This window comes from Triturus cristatus, chromosome 6 (assembly GCF_964204655.1).
Source record: "Triturus cristatus chromosome 6, aTriCri1.1, whole genome shotgun sequence".
Taxonomy (NCBI): domain Eukaryota; kingdom Metazoa; phylum Chordata; class Amphibia; order Caudata; family Salamandridae; genus Triturus; species Triturus cristatus.
The window spans coordinates 437,470,798-437,495,772 of NC_140589.1; the positions used below are offsets into that span (position 1 = coordinate 437,470,798).

The 24,975-nt window shown below is 43.4% G+C and overlaps 1 protein-coding gene across 7 annotated transcripts in view; it reads left to right on the top strand.

The window, feature by feature from the left end:
• MLIP (muscular LMNA interacting protein) overlaps window positions 1-24,975 on the top strand; it is a 1,822,558-nt gene that overhangs the window by 1,196,426 nt on the left and 601,157 nt on the right. For all 7 annotated transcript variants that reach the window (XM_085610855.1, XM_085610858.1, XM_085610860.1 and 4 more), the window contains one exon: window positions 20,971-21,042. In XM_085610855.1, coding sequence (XP_085466981.1) covers window positions 20,971-21,042 — 72 coding nt within the window. The remainder of the gene's footprint in view (window positions 1-20,970; window positions 21,043-24,975) is intronic.

Below are 24,975 nucleotides of genomic sequence, written 5' to 3' on the forward strand. Positions count from 1 at the left end.
GTCTTCCAAAGGTAGTGGAACGTCGAAGGGCCAGGATTCTTCTTTGTAGAGCATCGTCCAGGGCTATCTGCTTTGCAATGGCAAGGTTTGCTATCTTATACTGAAGATAGGGGAGGGACTAGCTCTAGGACCACTCCTCTGGGAGGGTCTGGGTAGGGGGTGGTTACACCCACTTACCTTTGTCCAGTTTTGCGTCAGCGCAGGGACAGGTAGCCCCTGAACCGGTTTGAGCTGGCATATGCACAGAGGAACCTACTGCTCCCCCAGTGCAGGACTTCAAAGCACTCTAGAAGTGCACCCACCCAGCCCCAATACACTAAATCCTGTCTGGAAGGTGGTGACACCTCCCTGTGACAGGATGCCTATTGTTGGGACTCCTCCACTGCGAGTTTAAGTCAGCAGCAGGAGGGCAGCCCAGTGTCTGTGCTGGTGGTGGCATCCATTTTGTGATGCCAGTGCTCTTTCAGATTTCTACCGTGTTACCACAGTAGGTACATGTCGTCCCCTCTAGAAGGGTGGGATCATGCTCCCACATCATGGACTGATGTGGGGGTATGCTTCCAAGTTGTTTGACACCAAACACAGCATGTTTTGATGCAGTCATTCCAAAGTCAGCATTATAATGCACTTAAGAGTATATGGTTTAACCGCATCCACATACAGCCATGGATAATAGACTCTGCCAGCTGCAGAGGGGCCCTGCTCATGCAGAGGTACCCCCTCACATTATAAACCAAGCACCCGGCCCTCAGGATTGATAGGGACTGCCATAGGGGTGGTTCATATGTGTGTGTATGGTGAGATATAGAAACCTATACCTCAGTGAGGAGTGCTAACACTACCTCACCCAGGCTGCCGTAGCAGGCCTGTGGTGTCAGATTGAGTCTGCTTCCCAGGGGTGGCATAATACAAGCTTCAGCCCCTGGTAGGCCTGTGAAGTACCTATGCCCTAGGTACCTAAGGTACCATATACAAGGGGCTCATAAGGTACCACATTATCCAATCACTAGTGCATCTAATATGCACACCAAGTCGTTTAGAGAGAACAGAGAGAGTGGGGCCCTGATTAGCAGGGACCCAGCCAGACTATAGCCAGAAACCAGTGTATACATCAGAAACAAGTGGGGGCAACATAAGTGCAGATCCTACTCTCCTACAACCCTAGTGTATGTTGGTGTCTTCACTGTATTTAAGTGTCTTACAGCATAGCACTGGCTCTGGGCCTTGTTAGTCAGAGTCAGTTACCACCAGTACCAGTCAGCAAAAAGCTGGGGCCACAGGATGACTTTGCAACAAGGCCTCTTTCTGCACCTCTGTTGGTTCTTTCTGCATATCTCTTGGTTCTTTCAGCACCTTTCTTCCTCTTTCTGGACTTCTGTTGCCTCTTTCTGCATTTCTCTTGCTTCTTTCTGCGCCTTTCTTCCTCTTTCTGCACTTGTTCTACCTCTGTAGGCATAGATAGAAATTAGCATTTAAAAAACCTTAGATATTCACTGAAAAAAACATAAATTTCAGGGACGTTACAGTTAGAAATTTTCATTTAAAAAACCTTAGAAATCACTGAAAACCCCACAGGTTTCAGGGACATTATAGTTAGAAATTAGCAGTTAAAAAACCTTCGAAATTCACTGAAAAAAACATAGGCCGTTATAGTTAGTGGAGCTAACTATAACTTGCGCCCCCGCAATGCACTGCTGATGATGTCACATATTACATCATTCATGACATGGTCAGTGACATCACTAATGACATCACTGATGACATCACAAATGATATCACTGATGACATAATTGATGACACCATCCACTTGATATTCTGATGCACCTCCTCACACCCAATATAACCTTTGATACACCCTCTCTAAAATACAGACCACCATTTTTGAAACTATAGACACACCAATACCAGTTACTACATACCCACTCACTGATTCCTAGGTCTACACACACATTCACTCATTCACCCATACAATCACTCATACATGCAGTCATTCATCAATACAACACTATCATATGCACTCATACACCTATACAGACACTCACACACAGCCACTCATCCAGAGTTACTCACACACCTAGTCAGTCATGCAAAGAGTCAATCACTCTCCCATTTACTCACCTATACAGTTATACACTCATCACCTCACTTATTCATACAGATACTAAAACGTACTTACTCTCTTATACAATCACTGATACAAGCACACACTCATCCATACAGCCACTCTCACAATCACTCACTCTCATATATAGATATTTATATACTCCAACACTCACATATACTGCCTTTCACATATGTAGTTAATCACACATGTCCCACTGAGATATCCATTCACTCACCAACACACCCATACACACACTCACCCACCCATACAACCCTTCACAGATACACTCTTGAGACCATACACCTAGTGAATCACCAACTCACACATCTATGCACAGAGTCACCCCCCACCCACCCACAAGGACACTCAGGCACCCATATAGATACTCAGACAGCCAATCAATAACCCATATAGACACTCATGTAGCTACTCACCAACCCATGCAGCCGCTTACACACCAACTGACAGACTGATACAGACATTCACACAGTTTAGTCACTAACCCATGTATTCAGTAAGATACGTTTAATCACTCACTCATACAGTCAGTCACGTACCTACTAAATCATCCATTCAGATACTTATACACCCACTCATTCTTCAATACACCTTGGCATATATATATATATATATATATATATATATATTTATATATATTCACTGAAGAAACCATAGGTTTCACGGACGTTATAGTTAGCTGGACATTTCACTCATGCAAAACCATTGAAATTCCCCCGTTATAGTTAGTTCAGCTAACTATAACTCGCGCGCCCGCAATGCACTGCTGATGACGTCACATATTACATCACTCATGACATGGTCAGTGACATCACTGATTACATCACTGATGACATCTCAAATGACATCACTGATGACATCACTGATGACATCATCCAGTGAATGTGTGTCTTTCTGAAAATGACATATGTTTTATATATGTATATCTCAAGGTCGATGGAAGAATAAATGGGTATATAAGTGTCTAAATGGATGATTTGTTTTTGAAAAATTGATTGTATAACTGACTGATTAAGTGTATCTTAGTGAATACATGGCTTAGTGAGTAATGTTTAAATATGTAAATATCTGTATCAGTCTCTCACTTTGTGTATAAGTGGCTGTATGGGTTGGTGAGTAGCTACATGAGTGTCTATATAGGTTATTAGTTGGTTTTTTGAGTATCAGTATGGGTGTCTGAGTGTCTGTATGGTTCAGTGGGGGGTATTACGTAGTGCATAGGTGCATGAATGAGTGACTCACTGTTTGTATGTGTTGAAGACAGCATGTTTGCAGGACTGTATGGGTGGATGAGTGTGTGCATGGGTGTGTTAGTGAGTGGATGACTGTCTCAATAGTGTCTTTATGAGTAACTACATATGTTTTAAACTAGTATATGTGACTATTAGTGTATATAAGTGAGTATATGTGAGAGTGAGAGATTGGAAGAGTTCCTGTATGAATAAGTATGTGTTTCTATAAGTGATTGTTTAAAAGACTAAGTATGTGTACGTTTCTGTAGAAGTAAGTGTGGTGGTGTGTGTATAACTGTATATGCAAGTAAATGGATGTTTGATTCTTTATTAGCATGAGTGACTATGTGTGTGAGTAACTCTGGATGAGTGGCATTGTGTAACAGGATGTATAGGTATATGAGTACATATGATGAGTGAGTACATGTATGAGTGACTGTATAGGACTGTTGGTGAATGAGTGGATGTGTATGTGGATCTTAGAATTACTGAATAGGTTGTTGTAACTGGTATTGGTATGTCCATTGTTTTGAATATTTTAGTTTCTATTTTTGAATGTGTGTATAAAAGGGTATATTAGGGGGAGAGGAGGTCTGCCACTCTATCACAAGGATGATGTCATCAGTGATGTCATCAGTGATGTCATTTGAGATGTCATGAGTGATGTCACTGACCATGTCATGAGTGATGTAATATGTGACATCATCAGCAGTGCATTGCGGGCGCACAAGTTATAGTTAGCTGAACTAACTATAACGGGGGAATTTCAATGGTTTTGTACGAGTGAAAAGTCCAGCTAACTATAACGTCCCTGAAACCTATGGTTTCTTCAGTGAATTTCTAAGGTTTTTTAAATGCTAATTCCGAACTATAACATGCCTGAACCCTATGGTTTTTTCAGTGAATTTCAAAGGTTTTTTAAATGCTAATTTCTAACTATGCCTACAGAGATAGGGCATGTGAAGAAAGAAGAAAAAACGCACAGAAAGAAAAAAAAGAAATGCAGAAAGAAGCAACAGAAGTCCTCAAAGACGAAGAAAAGTGCAGGAAGAAGGATAACGTGCAGAAAGAACAAACAGAAGAGCAGAAAGAAGCCTTGTTGTAAAATCATCCTGTACCCTCAACTTTTTCAGACGGATACAGGTGGTAACTGAGTCTGACTAACCAGTCCTAGAGCCAGTGCTATGTTAAAAGACACTCAGAATACAGTGAAAACACCTACATACACTAGGGAACACTATGCGTTGGGGTCCCCCTGTGATTAGCATGACCTCCTCTGTAAGCCCCTAGTATATAATAGGGCAGGGGATTAAAACTACCTCTTAAAACGCGCCACAGGGTGTGTTTGCACACGTCACCTCAGGCCCCGTCCCCTCCCTTCCCCACTGTGTAAACACGCCCTGTGGCCATTTTAAGTTGGGAGATTAAGTCCCCTTGAATCCTGAGGGTCCCTAGGGTCCAACTAGACCACTAGGTACCTCCAGTAAGCGCCACAGAGCTGCGTTGCAGAGAGATGTAAAAAGGGGCTCGGCCTAGACCACCTCTCTGCAATGCAGCGCAGTGGCGCTTACTGGAAGCACCTGGTGGTCTAGTTGGCCCCCAGGGTCCCTCAGGATTGAAGGGGAATTAATTCCCCAAATTAAAACGCGTCACAGGGCGTGTTTGCAAACATTAACTCAGGCCCCGTGCCCTCCCTTCACCACTGTGTAAACACACCCTGTGGCCGTTTTTAGTTTTGAGATTAATTTCATTTAAATCCTGAGGGTCCCTAGGGTCCAACTAGCCCACTAGGTACCTCCAGTAAGCACCACAGAGCTGCGTTGCAGAGAGGTGTAAAAAGTGGCACTGCCTAGACCACCTCTCTGCAACGCAGCTCAGTGGTGCTTACTGGAAGCACCTGGTGGGCTAGTTAGCCCCCAGGGGCCCTCAGGATTTTAGCGGAATTATTTCCCCAACTTAAAACGCGCCATAGGGCGTGTTTGCACACGTCACCTCAGGCCCCGGCCCCTCCCTTCCCCACTGTGTAAAGACGCCCTGTGGCCGTTTTAAGTTGGGAGATTAAGTTCCCTTGAATCCTGAGGGTCCCTAGGGGCAAAATAGCCCATTAGGTACCTCCAGTAAGCACCACAGAGCTGCGTTGCATAGAGGTGTAAAAAGGGGCGTGGCCTCAGAACACCTGTCTGCAACGCAGCTCCCTGGCGCATACTGGAGATACCTGTTGGGCTAGTTGGCCTTCAGGGACCCTCAGTATTGAAGGGGAATTAATTCCCCAACTTACAACTGGCCAGGGGGCGCATTTGCAGAGTGCTGCAAGGAGGGGGCGCGGCCTCCGGCGCGATGCCGGTCTTTTATTTTTTTTATTTTTTTAAGGAGGGCTGTGTGGCCCCCCTTCTTTTTCAAATGTTTGGCCCTGGGGACCCCATCCCCCAGGGCCTGCATCCTAATTTTTGTTGTTGAAATAAAATAATTTGGAAGGGGGCCGCGTGGCCCCCCTCCCAAGGCCTTAATCGGCCCCGGGGACCCCAACCCCTGGGTCATGTCCTTTTTTTTTTGTAATTCTTTAGGAGGGGGGCTGCGTTGCCCCCCCCCTCAGGCCACTTATGAACCCGGGGACCCCAACCCACGGGGCCGGCCTATGTTTTTTAATATTTTAAAAAAATATATATTTATAGAAACACCTAGGACATGCTGGACAAACCGTATGTACCTATCACCATGACGATTTACGTGATATTCATTAAAAGGCGACAATGAATCCACGTGGAATGTATTTACACCGCTAGTGAAGCTCTGACGTGTCTGACGCCCTACCGTGCCTAATCCCGGCACCCCCGCCGGTGGGTACTCTCTAAGTAGACACCCTTGTCATTTATTTATACAAACATGGGTAGCTATTGACGGGCACATTTAATACACACGCACACCAAGCCATTCAAAGGGGATTTGACAAAAATTCGACCAAACTATGCAAGAAACCCCCCTCACGTTAATAAAACACACATCCACCGCCGGACGTATAATACTTTTTATTTTACTCTCTGGAAAGGAGACAAACCTCACGTGAGAGTCACAGCGTGCTCCTGGCTGAGCCCAATGCTGTGTTACACCCAACAGTGCCCGCCGAGTGCCACACACCTCTGTGTTGTTTTCCACCAGCTAGTGCGTATGCTATGACACTCTCTAGCCCATGTGCACTGTAACACCACCCCGTGAATATGTCATGCCACACTTGCTTTCGCACGGGTTATATTGCCCCATCTAACATGCCTTCCTCCAAGCCTCTGTTATAACGCACAGCGCTATGCCATACATATTACAATCTAGGATCCATATCTTTGTCACAGTGCACATGCAATGTTACACTCCCCAGCACATATTTTATATTACAACTTTAGAGACTAGTTAGGTTACACAACACTGCCCTGTGCATATTACACTCCAAGGCGCATTTCGCATAGCACGCGCTAGTGCCTGTGCTATCTCGTGCTCTCCAATTATTCTGTCATTGCACACAATGTATTGCATATTATATTTCACGCCCCGGTTCATCTTATATCACACTTTTTGGTGCATAGTTTATACCATATACTATATCTAGTTTTCATTTTCAATCGTTCCCTCAGGACTATATTCTATATAACACTGCGTCCACCTACCCTTTTCACGGCCATTACATGTTGCGATGGGGGTGGAAGGTCAGGGGTTCCTAATACCCACCTTCTCTGAACAGTTAGCTTGCTGCCCCATCCTCCTCCTCCCTATCCTCGGTTGTAAGAATCCATGGACTAGCCTCCTCCCTCCTGCCATGCATGGTCTGATGTGCTGCCACTGCCCTCCATTTAGCATGATGTACCAGTCCACTCCTCCTGCCCTTCATTTCCCAATACTATGGACCATCATTGACCTCCTGCTTAGCATCTGTGCTTAGCTTGCTGCCCCTATTCTCCTTCCCCCTGCCCTCCGATGTCTTTGTGCATGCCCCTGCTCCATCCTTTTTGCCCACCATGTTCCATGGATTTGCCACTCCTATCTACTCTGAGTGTTCTGTTAAGCTGCCACTCCCCTCCCACCTGCCTAGCATTGTCAGATGACTGTAACCTGTCCCTGCCACCTCCACCCTGCCTGTCCACATGCCATGCCACTATCCCCTTCCTCCTGTCCTCCATGGTCCATTTTACCATCACACCCTTCTGCCCTCCCTGGTCTGTTGTGCTGCAACTGCTCCTCCTACCTGCCCTGCGCGGTCTGTTGTGAGGCCCCTTCCCCTGAACTCTCTTGTCTGTGCCCAGGTCCTGACCCTCCCTTCTATCCTCCATGGTCCTTTGTGCATGCCCCTGCACCCTCCTTCTTGCCCATCATAGCCATTGTGCTGCCACTAACCCTCCCGCTTGCCTGTGTGGTCAGCTAGCTGCCCCTGACCCCTCCCACCTTCCCTCCATGGTCTGTGTGTATGCCATCATAGTCTCACTGTTGCTCTCCATGGTGTGTCTTGCTTCTAGTTCCCATCCTGCCTGACCTCCATGGTCATCTTGCTGCTCCTGCCTTCCCCCTTGCCCCAGCCCCCTGTTTCCATTTGCAGACCCCTATTACCTCCCTCCTGGCTTGTCTGTTCCATTGTAATGCCCCTGATCCGTTCCTCCTGCCCTTTATGGTCTGTTATGCTGCAGTTTTCTCTCCTGTCTGTCCATTATGGTCAGCTAGCTACCATTGCCTCTTTCCCCTCTGTTCTCTGTTGTCCATGTGCATGGTCCTGTCCCCTCCCTATTGCTTTCTATGAAGTGTTGTGCTGCACTCCCGTCCCGCATGCCCTGTGTGGTGTATTGTGCTGCTGCAAACCCTGATGCCTGCCCTGCAGGGTCAGTTTGGTGCCCCTCTCCATGTCCCTCCTGTCCTCGGTTATCCAAGTCCATGTCCCTTACCCCAATTCCTCCTGCCTTCCATGATCCAATGTACCATACTTGCGAACATTTTGGACTTGGTAAGAGGGAGATTTTGAAAAAAACTGGGGTATTAATTTTCCCCTTTGAGTTACATTGAAAAAGAGGAGATTGTAGACAGGAGACAGATCAAATAAAGCCCATTTGAGCTTAAAAATATTGGACGTTTCCTGGCTGAATCGGGTCTGTTGGCATGTAAGGTTGTACTACCACTGCCTCTTCCTTCTACCCACAATGGTCTATTATATTGCCACAGCCTCTCTTGCCAGTCCTGTATTGTTGGTTTGTTGCCCCTGCGCCCCTTTCCACTGCCCTCCATAGTCTGTTGTGCTGCCACGGCCCTTCCTGCCTGCCCAGTGTGGTCAAATTGTTGCCTCTGCACCCTCCTACCTGCCTTCAATTTTCAGAGTCCGTGCCCCTGGTCTCTGCCTCTCAAAAGTATCCTAATGAACAACGAGATTGCTAACATTCTATATTGATTACAAAAGTGTGGAACGCCTGATGTCATCTTGATGTAATCAAAACTGTAATACCTAGAGCATTTCCGTTAGAAATTACATATATGAGAGGGTCTTATTTACATCAAAATTATGGTTAGTGCTCTAAAAAACTAAAATGAGGACATATTTTCTGAGTTTTCAAATAGCGACAAAGCACTTTTAAATTATTTGTTATCTTTATGTTTTTTAATCCAGTTGACCACTTGATTAAATGTTGCACTTAGGGGAGAGGATGTGGTGTTACTTCCAGAGCTGCAGACTTTGCAACTGGGGAACCAGGTTGGAGTTTCTGCTTCAGCTCGACATTCTGTGATTCTGGTCAAATCACTTAATCTCCCCATGTCTACAACCAAAATGAATTTGTTCTTGTGTGATGTAACCAATGCTCATGTAAAGCACTCCAATACCTGACATGTCTGCACTATATTAAACTGCAAAAACACAAAAATAAGCGTTTTGCACACTTCTGTCATTGGGCTATACTTGGGCTACATCTGGGTGATATTTGGGCTACATTTGGGCTCTTTTGTCTCTTGTGACCATCTTGGGAGATTTATTTGTTTTGAAGTTTCCTAATTTCCTCATTTACTGCAGTCTCCCCAGTAGGAAATGCTTTCAGTTTTTTACTTTGATTCCATCGAGAAGGTATTCAGATATGTCACACATTTGCCATAAATTCTGAATGTTAGCACTCTAGTTGCTCATTAGAACACTGTAGTAAAGCTACTGCTCACCACGGAAGTCTGCTGCTGGTATTAAAAGTGCATGTTTCAGTCTGCATATCAGAATTTTTTAATGAAATAGAAGAGGATTTGAGAAGTCACTCAAAATGTGCCCTAATTTTTCTTTCTTCTGCACTAATCATAATTTCTATGGCAAAATGAACCCCCTCATTGTGTTCCTTTTTAAATTAAATGTTTTAAGTGTTACCGGTTTATTCCAATCAAGATGGCTTCAGGTGCGCCATACTTTTGTCATAAGTAAGACAGTAAGCGCTCTAGTTGTTCTTAAGAACACTCTGGGACATTCTGTCATTGGGCTATACTTGGGCTACATCTGGGTGATATTTGGGCTACATTTGGGCTCTTTTGTCTCTGGTGGCCATCTTGGGAGACTTATTTGTTATGATGTTTCCTAATTTCCTCATTTACTGCAGTCGCCTCAGTAGGAAATACTTTCAGTTTTTTACTTTGGTTCCATCAAGAAGGCATTCAGATGTGTCACACATTTGCCATAAATTCTGAATGTTAGCACTCTAGTTGCTCATTAGATCACTGTAGTAAAGCTACTGCTCACCACGGAAGTCTGCTGCTGGTATTCAAAGTACATGTTTCAGTCTGCATGCCAGAATATTTTTATGAAATAGAAGAGGATTTGAGAAGTCAAAATGTACCCTAATTTTTCTTTCTGCAGCACTAATCATAATTTCTATGGCAAAATGAACCCCCTCATTTGGTTCCTTTGTAAATTAAATGTTTTAAGTGTTACCACTTTATTCCAATCAAGATGGCTTCAGGTGTGCCATACTTTTGTCATAAGTAAGACTGTTAGCGCTCTTGTTGTTCGTTAGAACACTCTGGGACATTCTGTCATTGGGCTATACTTGGGCTACATCTGGGTGATATTTGGGCTACATTTGGGCTCTTTTGTCTTTGGTGGCCATTTTGGGAGACTTATTTGTTATGATGTTTCCTAATTTCCTCATTTACTACAGTCTCCTCAGTAGGAAATACTTTCAGTTTTTTACTTTGATTCCATCAAGAAGGCATTCAGATGTGTCACACATTTGCCATAAATTCAGAATGTTAGCATTCTAGTTGCTTATTAGATCACTGTAATAAATCTACTGCTCACCAAGGAAGTCTGCTGCTGGTATTGAAAGTGCATGTTTCAGTCTGCATGCCAGAATTTTTTAATGAAATAGAAGAGGATTTGAGAAGTCACTCAAAATGTGCAATACTTTTTCTTTCTGCAGCACTAATCAAACTTTCTTTGGGAAAATGAACCCCCTCATTTTGTTCCTTTTTAAATTAAATGTTTTAAGAGTTACCACTTTATTCCAACCAAGATGGCTTCAGGTGTGCCATACGTTTGTCATAAGTAGGACTGTTAGCTCTCTAGTTGTTCTTTAGAACACTCTGGGAAGCTGCAGTAGAACACAAAGGAATCAACTGACAGTCTCTGCCCTTGTTGGATGTACATGTTTTACTGAAAATGTTAGACTTCATTCTCACATGACTGAGAAAGATAATGTGAATTTACAGAAAATATGCTCTCAGTTAGCTTATAGATCACCTTCCAAACCTCTGTGGGAAAAGCATGAGAAAATAGTTTTCTCTCAAACATGATTCATGATATCACAGCAGAAGGCTTTTTCACATGGTAAAATCACCTTAGAACACACCACAATTCCTAAAATGATTATGGTACCATCAACAAATGATTTATAATGTAACTAAAGTCTTAAAACCTTCTATTAACTGCAATGCTTTTTAATGAGGTGCTATCATGTATATTTGTCCCAATATGGCTGCCAACACTTCTTGGATGAAGTGCTGACAGCCAATTAGATCTCACGATGAGATGTGTGGTTAGGCTCCACCCAGATATATATGTGATTTTACTTTTGATTTTCTCAGGAACTACTGAACGGATTTACACCATTTACACAAAAGGCACGAGTCTGAACTGAGGACTACCTTTTTGCCAAATTTGGTGTAATTCCGTTCAGCACTTCGGGCTGTAGCTGCGTCAACAGATCCTATGGGAAAATGCATGGGGAAAACGCGTTTTAGGACCCCCCTTTTTTGTCGGTCCCCGCTTGATGAATCACCGTGAAATTTTCGGGATAGGAGCGGACCAGAGCTGGCCAAAAGTTTGGAACATTTTGCAAAGATTCATGAATCGACGCCAATGTTATTCCAAATAGAATGTTGCGGATTTCCCTTGGAAAATAGGTCCTAACTATAACTACCTACTGGCGACTGCCAGTAGGTAATATATATATATATACATATATATATATATATAACATATTTAAACTTGACAGACACACACAGTCACTAGATGATGTCATCAGTGATGTCATTTGAGATGTCATCTGTGATGTCACTGACCATGTCATGAATGATGTAATATGTGACGTCATCAGCAGTGCATTGCAGAGGCGCGAGTTATAGTTAGCACAACAAACTATAACAGCTGAATTTCTCTGGTTTTGTATAAGTGAAATGTCCAACTAACTACAATGTTCCTGTAACTTGTGTTTTTTTCAGGTGAATTTCTAAGGTTTTTTAAATCTTAATTTCTAACTGTAATGTCCCTGAAACCTATGTTTTTTTTTCAATGAATTTCAAAGGTTTTTTAAATGATCATTTCTAACTATAACGTCCCTGAAACCTATGTTTTTTTCAGTGAATATATATACATATATTTGCTTTGATAACAACTTTGGTACAATCTTCCAATTCTCCTCAAATCTTCCCAAAATGTTTGTCGTATGTGTCTAGTTTGTGCATGGAAGGTTTTCAGGTAATCCATCAAGTGGGGGGTAAAGAACAAAGAGGGTCCGAAACACTAAATTCCCATGCATTTTTCATAGACTTTTTTAGGCAGCACTACTGCAAAAACTGCTGAATGGATTTACACCAAAATTGGCATGAAACTGGATCTTGGTCTAGCAAGCGAGCTATTTGTGATTTGGTGTAAATCGTTTTAGTAGTTTTGGAGCTATTAAGCTCCAAAAATGTTGTATCTTGATGCTTAGGTTCAAGGGACTCTCATTAGATTCCCTCAAACCCAACTAAAAAAAAAAAGCTTTGTGCTTGGCCCATTGTTTTTATTTTCCCCTTAGGCCACCTTGCTTTCACAGGAGCAATGCTCTGATTGGCTGCCAGCAACATGAATAAAAATGTTGCTGGCAGCTATTTCAGGACTCAGGGATTTAGGGCCGGATGTACGATCCTTTTTTGCGTCCGCAAACGGGAGATCCTCCCGTTTGTGACCGCAAAAAAGGGTAACGGCATGTACAAATGCTATTTTGCGAGTCATTGACGTGCAAAATAGCATTTGTGGCTCCCACTTTTAGGAAGGGGCATCTCTTCCTAATAGTGAGTCACCATGCCATGCACAAAATCTTTTGTGACTGCATTTGCAGCCGCAAAACATTCCTAGTTTACCACCTACTTCAAGTAGGTGGTAAACCACACGCAAACGGAAAATGGTCCCCAGAGGATCCCTTCTTCTTTGTGAGAATGTGGGAAACTATTTTTAAGAGCACACAGTGGGCCCAGGGACCAATGCCTGTCCTTAAAAAAATGAAACTGAAAAGTTTCATTTTTCTTTTTCAAATGCATTCCGTTTTCCTTTAACGAAAATGGGCTCCATTTAAAAAAAAGACTGCTTTATTTAAAAGCATTTCCAGACATGGTGGTCTGCTGACCCCAGCAGGCCACCATCCCTGGGAGTGTTAGCCATTCCTAATGGGGTCACAAATTGTGACAGGCTCATTAATATTCATGAGGCATGCAATTTGCAACCTCATTAGGAATTGCTAACAGTTTCTGAGACACTGTTATACATACCAATTTGCGAGTCACAAATACGGCGCAATTTGCGAGTCACAAATTGACGAGTCATACATTTGGCCCTAAGTCCCCTGTCTGGAAGCTATAAAGTAAAAAAATGGACAAGGGAGCACACTAGGGATAACCTGGCCCCGTAGGTCATAAGGGAGGAACCCCCCTGGGCCAAGAAAATTGTCTGTTTTTGCCATGATCTCACTCTTTGGTGCCAAAATGAAGTTTAAAGGGAGAGGGGTCACACCGCCCCATGTCCCTGCACGTTAAAAGGCCCCAGAGACCCCATCCTCTGAGGCCGGCTCAATTATTCTGTCACCTTTGGACAGAGTAGTTTCCCTTCCCTCTCTAGGAAAATATATGTTTGCTCCCATCTGACGAGATCATTTTTAAATCTCCCACCAGACGGGAACAAACATACCTTTCCTGCATGCAGCAGCATGGGCAGGCAAGGCAAGTCTGCTTCCAGCTGGCGGGAGATTTAAACATGCTCCCGCAGAGTGGAGCAGACTTCTGCTTCCCTGTCCACAGTCCTGCTGGCAGGGAAACAGATATTGCTCCTTCCTGGATGGAGCAAGCATTAGCAGCTGCTCCGTCCAGCCGGTGGCAAAGCCAGCTTTTCCCCTTTTTTTGCGGGGAGCTGGCTGAGGCTGGAGGGGCCCTGGGCCTCCCCCGCTTGTTGTTTGTTGGTGCCACAATTAGATGCTGGGCACCCACTTTTGGCTCTGGAGGATGCTCCACCCAGATATATATGTGATTTTACTTTTGATTTTCTCAGGAACTACTGAACGGATTTACACCATTTACACAAAAGGCACGAGTCTGAACTGAGGACTACCTTTTTGCCAAATTTGGTGTAATTCCGTTCAGCACTTCGGGCTGTAGCTGCGTCAACAGATCCTATGGGAAAATGCATGGGGAAAACGCGTTTTAGGACCCCCCTTTTTTGTCGGTCCCCGCTTGATGAATCACCGTGAAATTTTCGGGATAGGAGCGGACCAGAGCTGGCCAAAAGTTTGGAACATTTTGCAAAGATTCATGAATCGACGCCAATGTTATTCCAAATAGAATGTTGTGGATTTCCCTTGGAAAATAGGTCCTAACTATAACTACCTACTGGCGACTGCCAGTAGGTAATATATATATATATACATATATATATATATATAACATATTTAAACTTGACAGACACACACAGTCACTAGATGATGTCATCAGTGATGTCATTTGAGATGTCATCAGTGATGTCACTGACCATGTCATGAATGATGTAATATGTGACGTCATCAGCAGTGCATTGCAGAGGCGCGAGTTATAGTTAGCACAACAAACTATAACAGCTGAATTTCTCTGGTTTTGTATAAGTGAAATGTCCAACTAACTACAATGTTCCTGTAACTTGTGTTTTTTTCAGGTGAATTTCTAAGGTTTTTTAAATCTTAATTTCTAACTGTAATGTCCCTGAAACCTATGTTTTTTTTCAATGAATTTCAAAGGTTTTTTAAATGATCATTTCTAACTATAACGTCCCTGAAACCTATGTTTTTTTCAGTGAATATATATACATATATTTGCTTTGATAACAACTTTGGTACAATCTTCCAATTCTCCTCAAATCTTCCCAAAATGTTTGTCGTATGTGTCTAGTTTGTGCATGGAAGGTTTTCAGGTAATCCATCAAGTGGGGGGTAAAGAACAAAGAGGGTCCGAAACACTAAATTCCCATGCATTTTTCATAGACTTTTTTAGGCAGCACTACTGCAAAAACTGCTGAATGGATTTACACCAAAATTGGCATGAAACTGGATCTTGGTCTAGCAAGCGAGCTATTTGTGATTTGGTGTAAATCGTTTTAGTAGTTTTGGAGCTATTAAGCTCCAAAAATGTTGTATCTTGATGCTTAGGTTCAAGGGACTCTCATTAGATTCCCTCAAACCCAACTAAAAAAAAAAAGCTTTGTGCTTGGCCCATTGTTTTTATTTTCCCCTTAGGCCACCTTGCTTTCACAGGAGCAATGCTCTGATTGGCTGCCAGCAACATGAATAAAAATGTTGCTGGCAGCTATTTCAGGACTCAGGGATTTAGGGCCGGATGTACGATCCTTTTTTGCGTCCGCAAACGGGAGATCCTCCCGTTTGTGACCGCAAAAAAGGGTAACGGCATGTACAAATGCTATTTTGCGAGTCATTGACGTGCAAAATAGCATTTGTGGCTCCCACTTTTAGGAAGGGGCATCTCTTCCTAATAGTGAGTCACCATGCCATGCACAAAATCTTTTGTGACTGCATTTGCAGCCGCAAAACATTCCTAGTTTACCACCTACTTCAAGTAGGTGGTAAACCACACGCAAACGGAAAATGGTCCCCAGAGGATCCCTTCTTCTTTGTGAGAATGTGGGAAACTATTTTTAAGAGCACACAGTGGGCCCAGGGACCAATGCCTGTCCTTAAAAAAATGAAACTGAAAAGTTTCATTTTTCTTTTTCAAATGCATTCCGTTTTCCTTTAACGAAAATGGGCTCCATTTAAAAAAAAGACTGCTTTATTTAAAAGCATTTCCAGACATGGTGGTCTGCTGACCCCAGCAGGCCACCATCCCTGGGAGTGTTAGCCATTCCTAATGGGGTCACAAATTGTGACAGGCTCATTAATATTCATGAGGCATGCAATTTGCAACCTCATTAGGAATTGCTAACAGTTTCTGAGACACTGTTATACATACCAATTTGCGAGTCACAAATACGGCGCAATTTGCGAGTCACAAATTGACGAGTCATACATTTGGCCCTAAGTCCCCTGTCTGGAAGCTATAAAGTGAAAAAATGGACAAGGGAGCACACTAGGGATAACCTGGCCCCGTAGGTCATAAGGGAGGAACCCCCCTGGGCCAAGAAAATTGTCTGTTTTTGCCATGATCTCACTCTTTGGTGCCAAAATGAAGTTTAAAGGGAGAGGGGTCACACCGCCCCATGTCCCTGCACGTTAAAAGGCCCCAGAGACCCCATCCTCTGAGGCCGGCTCAATTATTCTGTCACCTTTGGACAGAGTAGTTTCCCTTCCCTCTCTAGGAAAATATATGTTTGCTCCCATCTGACGAGATCATTTTTAAATCTCCCACCAGACGGGAACAAACATACCTTTCCTGCATGCAGCAGCATGGGCAGGCAAGGCAAGTCTGCTTCCAGCTGGCGGGAGATTTAAACATGCTCCCGCAGAGTGGAGCAGACTTCTGCTTCCCTGTCCACAGTCCTGCTGGCAGGGAAACAGATATTGCTCCTTCCTGGATGGAGCAAGCATTAGCAGCTGCTCCGTCCAGCCGGTGGCAAAGCCAGCTTTTCCCCTTTTTTTGCGGGGAGCTGGCTGAGGCTGGAGGGGCCCTGGGCCTCCCCCGCTTGTTGTTTGTTGGTGCCACAATTAGATGCTGGGCACCCACTTTTGGCTCTGGAGGATGTTGATCTAGGGCCCAGGAAGGCTCAGTTAGTGTGGCTGCATGCTCACCTTGCCCTAATAATGCAATTAGGCCCTAGGGATGTGGTCCCCAGGACTTATTAGGGCAAGGGAGTGGGTCCCTGCAGGCCTGCTCCCCTTTTTAATTGCATTTGCTCATGGTGGATAGGGTCCAATGGCCTAATAATGCTCGAATGTTCAAGGAGGGAGGCTGCGAGCTCCCCTCCTCTTAATACCACAATTGGTCTCTGGGTTATAGGATCCCTGGAGCCTAATAAGGCTCATGGTCCTCCCTTCCATTAATAATCTGACTTGACCCAAGGAATGGGGTTCATGGGGTCCAATAAGGATCGGGCGTGAGGTTGCACACCCCTTCCCCTATTATTAGTGGTTGGCCCGGGGGGCCAAGGGACCTTAAGCCTCAGAGAGGGGACCCTCATGCCCATCTCCCTATTAATTGTGGTTGGCCCCCTGGTGATGGGATCTCCAGGAGCCTCTTAAGACTTGGGAAAGGGGGCCATGTGCCCCCTACCCAAATAAAAAAAAATTTGATCCAAGGAGATGGAAACCCTATGGCCTCTTAAAGCTTGGGATGGGAACATGTGGCCACTCACCTATTAATATTATTTGGCCGAGGGTGGGGTCCTTGGGCCCCATTTGGGCTCTGGGAGAGGGGCCCTATGTCCCTCTTCTCTAATATAAGTGTGTTTGTCCCCCAGTGATGGGGGCCTCAGGGCCAATAGTGGCTTTGGAACAGGAGGACTGTCCAACCTCTTCCCTCCGAAGGGGTTGGCTCACAGACACTATGATTAATCCCACGCTACATGGCTGAAGGCTGTGCATGGCTGACTTGGATGCCCTGGAAGGGTTGTTTGCAAGGCCTCCCCTCGGGTGAGGCCCTGTGACCAATCGCTTGCAGTGCACAGAAGAAGGGCATGCATGGCTGGAGTTGGCCGCCCACAGAGGCTTGTTTTCAGGGCTTGACTGCAGGCCAGACCCTGTGTGCATTTGCACTAGCAAAGGCAGCATGTGGCTTGAGTTTGGCTTTAAGCATGGTAATATAATATTCCTTTTCATTAAAAAAAACTAGAAATTCACTGAAAAAACAATGGTTAAAGTTAAGTTATAGTTAGAAATTGTATTTATATCCTAATTTACGTTAAAAAAACATAGAAATTCATTGGAAAGAAACAAATGTTATAGTGACGTTAATGTTAGGTATAATGATGAGATCTGATTTAGATTTTTTTTTACTTAGAATTTCACTGAAAAAAACAAGGTTAAAGTGATGTTATTGATAGGTGAAAATGTCAGTGTCAACGCTTTGATCTAATAAAAACACAGAATTTCACCGCTTATAGTTAGCAGGGCTAACTATAAGTTGCACCCCCTCCATGTACTGCTTATGACCTTACATATTACATCACTCATGAGAAACATCACTTTTATTAGGCAGTTGTATTCTGATGCTAATACTCAAGTGCGTTTTGGCAGGGATGGTGAATGTTCGGGTAGGGTAAACATTAGAAGAGGGGTCAGGCAGGGGTGCATTTTAGCCCCCTTCCTGTTTTTAATATATAAGAATCGGGGGGAATTAGCCTTAAATTTATGGGTAAGGAACACGGTGAACATTATTTCGCGCCCCCTCCCTCTTTTACTCTTTCAATGATGATGCAGTATTGATTGCCTAAACTGGAAGGGGGTTGCAAAGTTTAATTGAAGATTATATCATTTGTATGGATGACTTGGATTTTAGATTAAATGGTACTAAGATTTACACCATAACTTGTGAGGCTAAACACAAGACCAAACCAATTTTCTATGCTGAAGATATTAAATGTAGTGAAACCCCCACCTTTTCGTATCTGGGGATCCTGTTTGATAGCAATCATTCTTGGATCCCATTCTTGGATGGCGAATAGGTTTGCCCTCATGGAAAAATCCATCAAAGGGGTGTTTTCTTTATTAAAAACCTTGGCATTAAGGCGTTCTGGGAACTCCTCATCAGAGCAAAAGTGTGGCAGTTGGTTCATATGGTGCTGGGGTCTGGGAAATGGCTAACACGCAGAGTATCCCAAGTGTGGAAAATTTCTTTTATAAAACATCTTTTAGCCCTCCACCAAAGTTGTGTGAATTTCATCTCTCACGTGGAATGGTAGCCTCACATATAAGCGATAGGATTAAGATGGCCCCTAATATGTAGTTGCATTCCATACAGTCACTTCATGGACAGCCTGAATCTAGATCAAGCACTGAAGATCCAGTGGCTGAGATATGTGCAGTCCTACTAAGAGGAGATTGCCTAAATTGACCTCTTTAACAAACCATGCTCTTGTAGAATGCTTGCCTAGTGTAAAATGAACCTTTGTGTGCAAAATAAATCCATGAGGAAACGAAGGGAGGGGGAAATATTAAAGTCATCTGTATTGGACAATAGTAAGATGCCCTCTCAGGAAGGCCTACAAACGTATTTGACCTTAGTACAAAATGCATAGCACCGATTTATCCTAACCCGATTTAGGGTTAATCTGCTGCCATTGATGGTGGGGTGTCCTGCTAATTTCTATACCATGTCATATCTCTCACCGTGCCCTTGCAATGGCGTGAAAGAGAGAAGGTTTCAACTCTGAAAGACAAGAGTGCGCCGGAGTACGTCAAGAAATCGCAGGGACTGACTCCTCAACCAGTTTAGACACAGTATATGTAGATAATGAAGAATAAAGTTCACATAATGAAGGTAATTACGCTTTCCAGATTATATGAAGTAATTTCTCCTAAAAAATTATGAATTCTGAGAAATAAGGGCACTTGTAAAATGAAAAACAAAGTAAAAATGTTTGTTCTTCCTGAAATCAATAAGCAAACTGCATACAGGCAAAAAGGCTATAAAACCTCCTAAATAAAGAAGTCTTTAATTATAGAAGTGCAAAAATTCAGGAGGTTAGTTTTCCTGTGAGGAAAAGACGTCGGCATTCAAAATGGCGGCCGCCTCAGGAAGTAGAGAAATCCCTCAATGCTACTAAAACGCTGAAAATGCTGCAGCGTGTAAATAAAAGTAGCTCCATTGACTCACCATGAGGGAGAGATGTCTCAATTCTCACCCCTCGGAAAGTGCTGGAAATGGACAATAAATAAATGAAAGCTCCCTGGACCGCCGGAGCTCTGCGCCGTCACGCTATCTTCGTTTGGCGCTGAAACCACGCCCCTATCAGTGCTTATTCAAGCTAGTTTTGGTGCTGTTTGCTGCATCTGGTGGCTTAGTGGATTAATGCATCCACTGTATGAGTCCCTTTGGGTAACAGTAAACATGTATTATACAGTGCCAAGATATGGGTCTGGGTGAAGCTGTGCTTTACAAATACACATGTTATTGGCCAGCTCTGTTTTTCTCTGTATTTTTAGAGCCCCATTTCAATATTGTTTGGCATCAAGTGGACTTGAATTAGCTGATAATTGGTAATAGATTGAAAGTTGTTTTGAACAGGTAGCCCCAAAATATGTCACTAAAACCACGCATCCCAATAGTAGACCTGCCGCGAAGGCAAGGGTTTCACAAGCGGAGCACACTGAGCTCGCTGCATCGAAATCAGGCAATTTCCCCATCTCTAAGTGAGGTGGGGCTGTTGTGTGCTTGTTGGGGTGGGTTCACCACTGATTTGCGATGCTGTTAACGCTCTACCAACCTATAAATTACCGTAATAGTCTCCTAATATATTAGTGCTGAAGAAGTATATCTATAATGATTCAGTTGTTCTCCAGAGTATAACCAATTCAACGACATAAAAATCCAGGTCTTTTGCTGCACAAATTTCACAAATGGCAGTGTTTTGACAACTGCACGTTTGACCCAGAGTTTACATTGTTTTCGTAAAGATCTTTTACGTCAGGACGATGGCCCTCCATTAACGGTTATTACAAATTCACCCTTGCCCACAAAATGTGCTTATTGAATTAAATGAAAGATATCTCTCATTTAAAGTTCAGTGATGAAGAATTACAGGTAACCCTGCAAAAAAGGAAGCCATTATAGTTTAACATAACTTGAAATTGAAATAGCTGGAGTAGTCAGCCTTTTTGTTCACCTACAGGATGATTAGCTAGTACTATGTTTTCTCATATAAGTTAACATTTCTTTCACACTTGTTGTCTCTTCTAGCATTACAAGATCACCTCAAGATATAAGACGTTTGCAGCCATCCCTACAAACACATTGCTCAGGGAGCAGAAGGTTGGTGTAAATACTAATTTCCGATAATGTTTTTGGCTCATTTTGTACCAGGCAGATTTCACAAACAACCATTTTAAAACATTTATTATAATTCTGAATATTGGATACATAGTTGATGGTTCTAAACTTTTGCCTTATAATGTTTATTTTCAGCGATTCCATTTAAAAGAAATAAACCTATGTATACAATTTGAACAGCACAATTCACCACTATGGTATAAAGGGTCTAGGTATCACTATCACTCTGGGCCTTCACGCATTCCTGCCTAGGTCTTTTATCAGCTGGTCATTAGTTGAAAGGAGTGAGACAGATTTAAGGTGTTAGGCAAGAAAGACATGGGGGCATATCAGCAACACCCGGCGATAATTATCACTCAGCGCTCTTAGCGTGAGGATAATTATCGCCGGGTAACGTGGATTTTTATCGCTGAGATAGCGTGCTATTAGCAACGCTTATCTCCTCAGCGATAAAAATCCTCACACTAACTGCCTAATGTGAGATTATCGCTGGAAACCCAGCGATAATCTCACGCAATTTGGCGTTAGCTTGCTGATAGGGACTCACAAACTTAGCCATAATATCCACCTTCCATAGGATATCATGGCTAAGTCAGTCCTGAAGCAGGCGTAAGGAAAGTAGCGATAACAGGGGTTATCGCTACTTTCCCTGATGCTATGCTTCATAGCGTGGGGCTTGATGATAGGAGAAATGTTGCTTAGCGACATTTCTCCTGTTATGTTACGTCAGGAACGCCCACTTTGGATCTCATTAGAGATGCAAAGCTGGACGTTAGGAATCCTGACGCTAAAGCAAGGTTTCACGCGTTAGCGTGGCCTTGCTAATTAGGCGATAAAATTATCGCCGCTTTTCGTCCGAAAACGGCTGCAAAACCGGCGATAATTTTTTATCGCCTGCTTGTAAATATGCCCCATGGGTTGTTAGAGATGGTACAAGGCATCTCCTAAACTTCCTTTGGCTGATGGTATTGCCTTTATGATATGCACGTAAACCGCAGTTGTAAGATACAAAAATATGTAACAAATACAAACAGACCAGAGATGCCCCAAAAACTTAAAGCTTTTCTTATTTAATGAATAATTCACTAAAGACCAAACGTGGTGAGGTGGCACGTTGCGCAGGGGCTCTGATGCAGAGTTTTTGGAGGTGATACATTATGCAGAGTTTGTTCTGCTGAGACCACAGCTGGGGTGGCAGGGCAAACTGAGGCCCACTTCCACTTGGGGTGGCAACACTTGAAAGGGCAGGTGTTGGGTGCAAGATGGAGGAAGTATGTTCTGTTCCGTAGGCCTCTGATCAGGGGGCCAGCCAACTAGCCCATGATGGTCCTGATTTCAGGATGCAGGTCCAGTCTCTCTCAGCCAGGCTGGGGGGCAACACGGCAACACTGCAGGCCAAAAGAGTAGCAGTCCTTCTTGCAGCAAAGATGCACAGCACTCTTTCTGCTGAGTCCTCAGGTCCAGATGTGTACTGAAAAGTTGGGGTCTGAGGTCCAATATTTATACCTGGTGCCCACTTTGAAGTGGTAGAAGTGTCCACAACACTGAGGTGTCAGGCATTCCCCTTCCTCCCTGCCATGGCCCCAGCGTGTCTGTGGACCCAAAAGACTACTGATGAACCCTCTGTGAGAGTGATCAGCCAGAGTTTTTATGATGTGCAAGTGTGGTAGATGCGAGCTCCTCCCTCGTTAGATCAGAGTGGCCTGTCCTGCCAACACTTATCATCCCTTTATCTATCTCCCTGCCTGGGTGCAATACACAAAGATCAACTGCTACCTACAGCTAGTCATGTGACCCAGGAATAGGCTGCAGACACCAAATGGTTGGAAAAAAACCCAAACGTTTCTAAAAGTGGCATTTTGAGGATTTAAATTACAATTCTTTGGACACCAAACTCATGTTGCCTACCTGCTCCCAATTGATAGTTATCACTTATTAAATATAATAAGGTAACACAATGTTATTCTATGCAGCAATGAAAAACATTTCATTTCATCTCTGGCTAATTGGGATTCCAGGGGAGCCAAGATGGGGCAGTCAGCTATGATTATGTGGATCCACCAGCTTTTTCAAAATACTATTGGCTCTAATCTGAAACAATATGGCGCAATAGATGATTTGCCGATTGACAGGGCTCATTGCGCTCCTCCTGTCCAACCCAAAGTGGGAACTAAGCCTTGGACAGTTATTGTCCTTTTTCAGGGCCTTAACATAAAAGAAACTTTACTGGCACAGGACAAGGCTACTCAGTCACCATATTTAAGGACCCGGAAATCTGCTCAGAAGCAGAGAGAGTTAATGGCCCACACCCCTGAATTTAGGCTCTTTTGATTCTGCTTTGATGAGAGGTGTTAATTTAAGAATGAACTGGCTGTGGAGATTTCAAAGTTTCTTAGATTACAAGACACTGTGCATTTTATCTGAACTCAGAAGCAGGCAATACTGGATGCTCAACAAGATTAAACTTTAAAACTGATAACTGATAATCATTTCTTTTTCTTTTTTTTCTTTCAATTTTGTTCCACTAATATTTAATACTAAATATGAATCTATACATTTATAAATAAACACACCCAAATATATATGTATATATATATATATATATATATTTTCACTTAAAAAAACCATAGGTTTCACACATGTTATAGCTAGGTGGATATTTCACTCGTAAAAAACCAATGAAATTTCCCCGTTATAGTTAGTTCAGATAACTATAACTCGCGCAACCGCCACTCTATCACAAGGATGATGTCATCAGTGATGTCATGAGTGATGCCACTGACCATGTCATGAATGATGTAATATGTGACGTCATGAGCAGAGGATTGCGGGCGCGTGAGTTATAGTTATCTCAACTAACTATAACGGGGGAATTTCATTGGTTTTTTACGAGTGAAATATCCACCTAACTATAACATGTGTGAAACCTATGGTTTTTTAAGTGAATTTGCAAGGTTTTTTAAATGCTAAGTTATGTATTTATTAATATATATATTTTTTTAATGTTTTTCACCGTGCGCGCACCGTTCGCGCACGGTGAGCTACGCGCACTGTGCGCACGCGTTGGGCGCATGGTACGCTGCGCGCACCGTCCGCCGTGCGCGCACCGTGCGCGCACCCCTCGATTTAAAAACAAAAAAAAATACAATGTTTTTTTCAACCTTGGGGGTCCTTCTGTGACCCCCTGACTAAGTCTAGGGGGTCAGAAACTCTCTTCCCTGCCCCCTTTTCACGTTTTCCACATTTTTCCACCTTTCCTTATCACTGCGATAGACAAAATGGCGGCCGACACTTCCTGATTTCGACCGATTCGAATGTTGCCTGACATCAAACAACCAATCAGAATTACGCTCGCGCACGTTAGGGTGCGCGCACGGTGCGCGCATATAGATATGTATATGCTTTTAAATGCAATTTTCTCAGGAAATACTGAACAGATTGACTCCAGATATGCAAAAGGCACTTCCCTGACCTGAGGACTACCCCTTTGCCAAATTTCAAGTAATTCTGTTCAGCCGTTCGGGACCCCCCTTTTTTCTCAGCCCCCGCTTGACGAATCACCCTGAGACTTTCAGGGTAGGAGCTGAGCGTGGCGCCCCATTAGTTTTGTAAATTTCGCCAGGATTCGTCAACCGGCGCCAAAGTTATTCAAAATAGAATTTTCAGATTTCCTATGGAAACACGGTCCTAACTATAACTGACCGCCAGTAGATAATATATGTATATACAATATTATATATATATATATATATTTATATATAAACCAAAATTTGACCTGGAGCATTCCAAGAGCACTCGACAGACATTCCGCCATCTGGCTCTGATTTGTAGCCTGACTTCACACTCCACTAGTCTTTAAAAGTCCCGACGCATTTCAGGGCTTCCATGCCCCTTCATCTTGGGCTGCACAAAAGA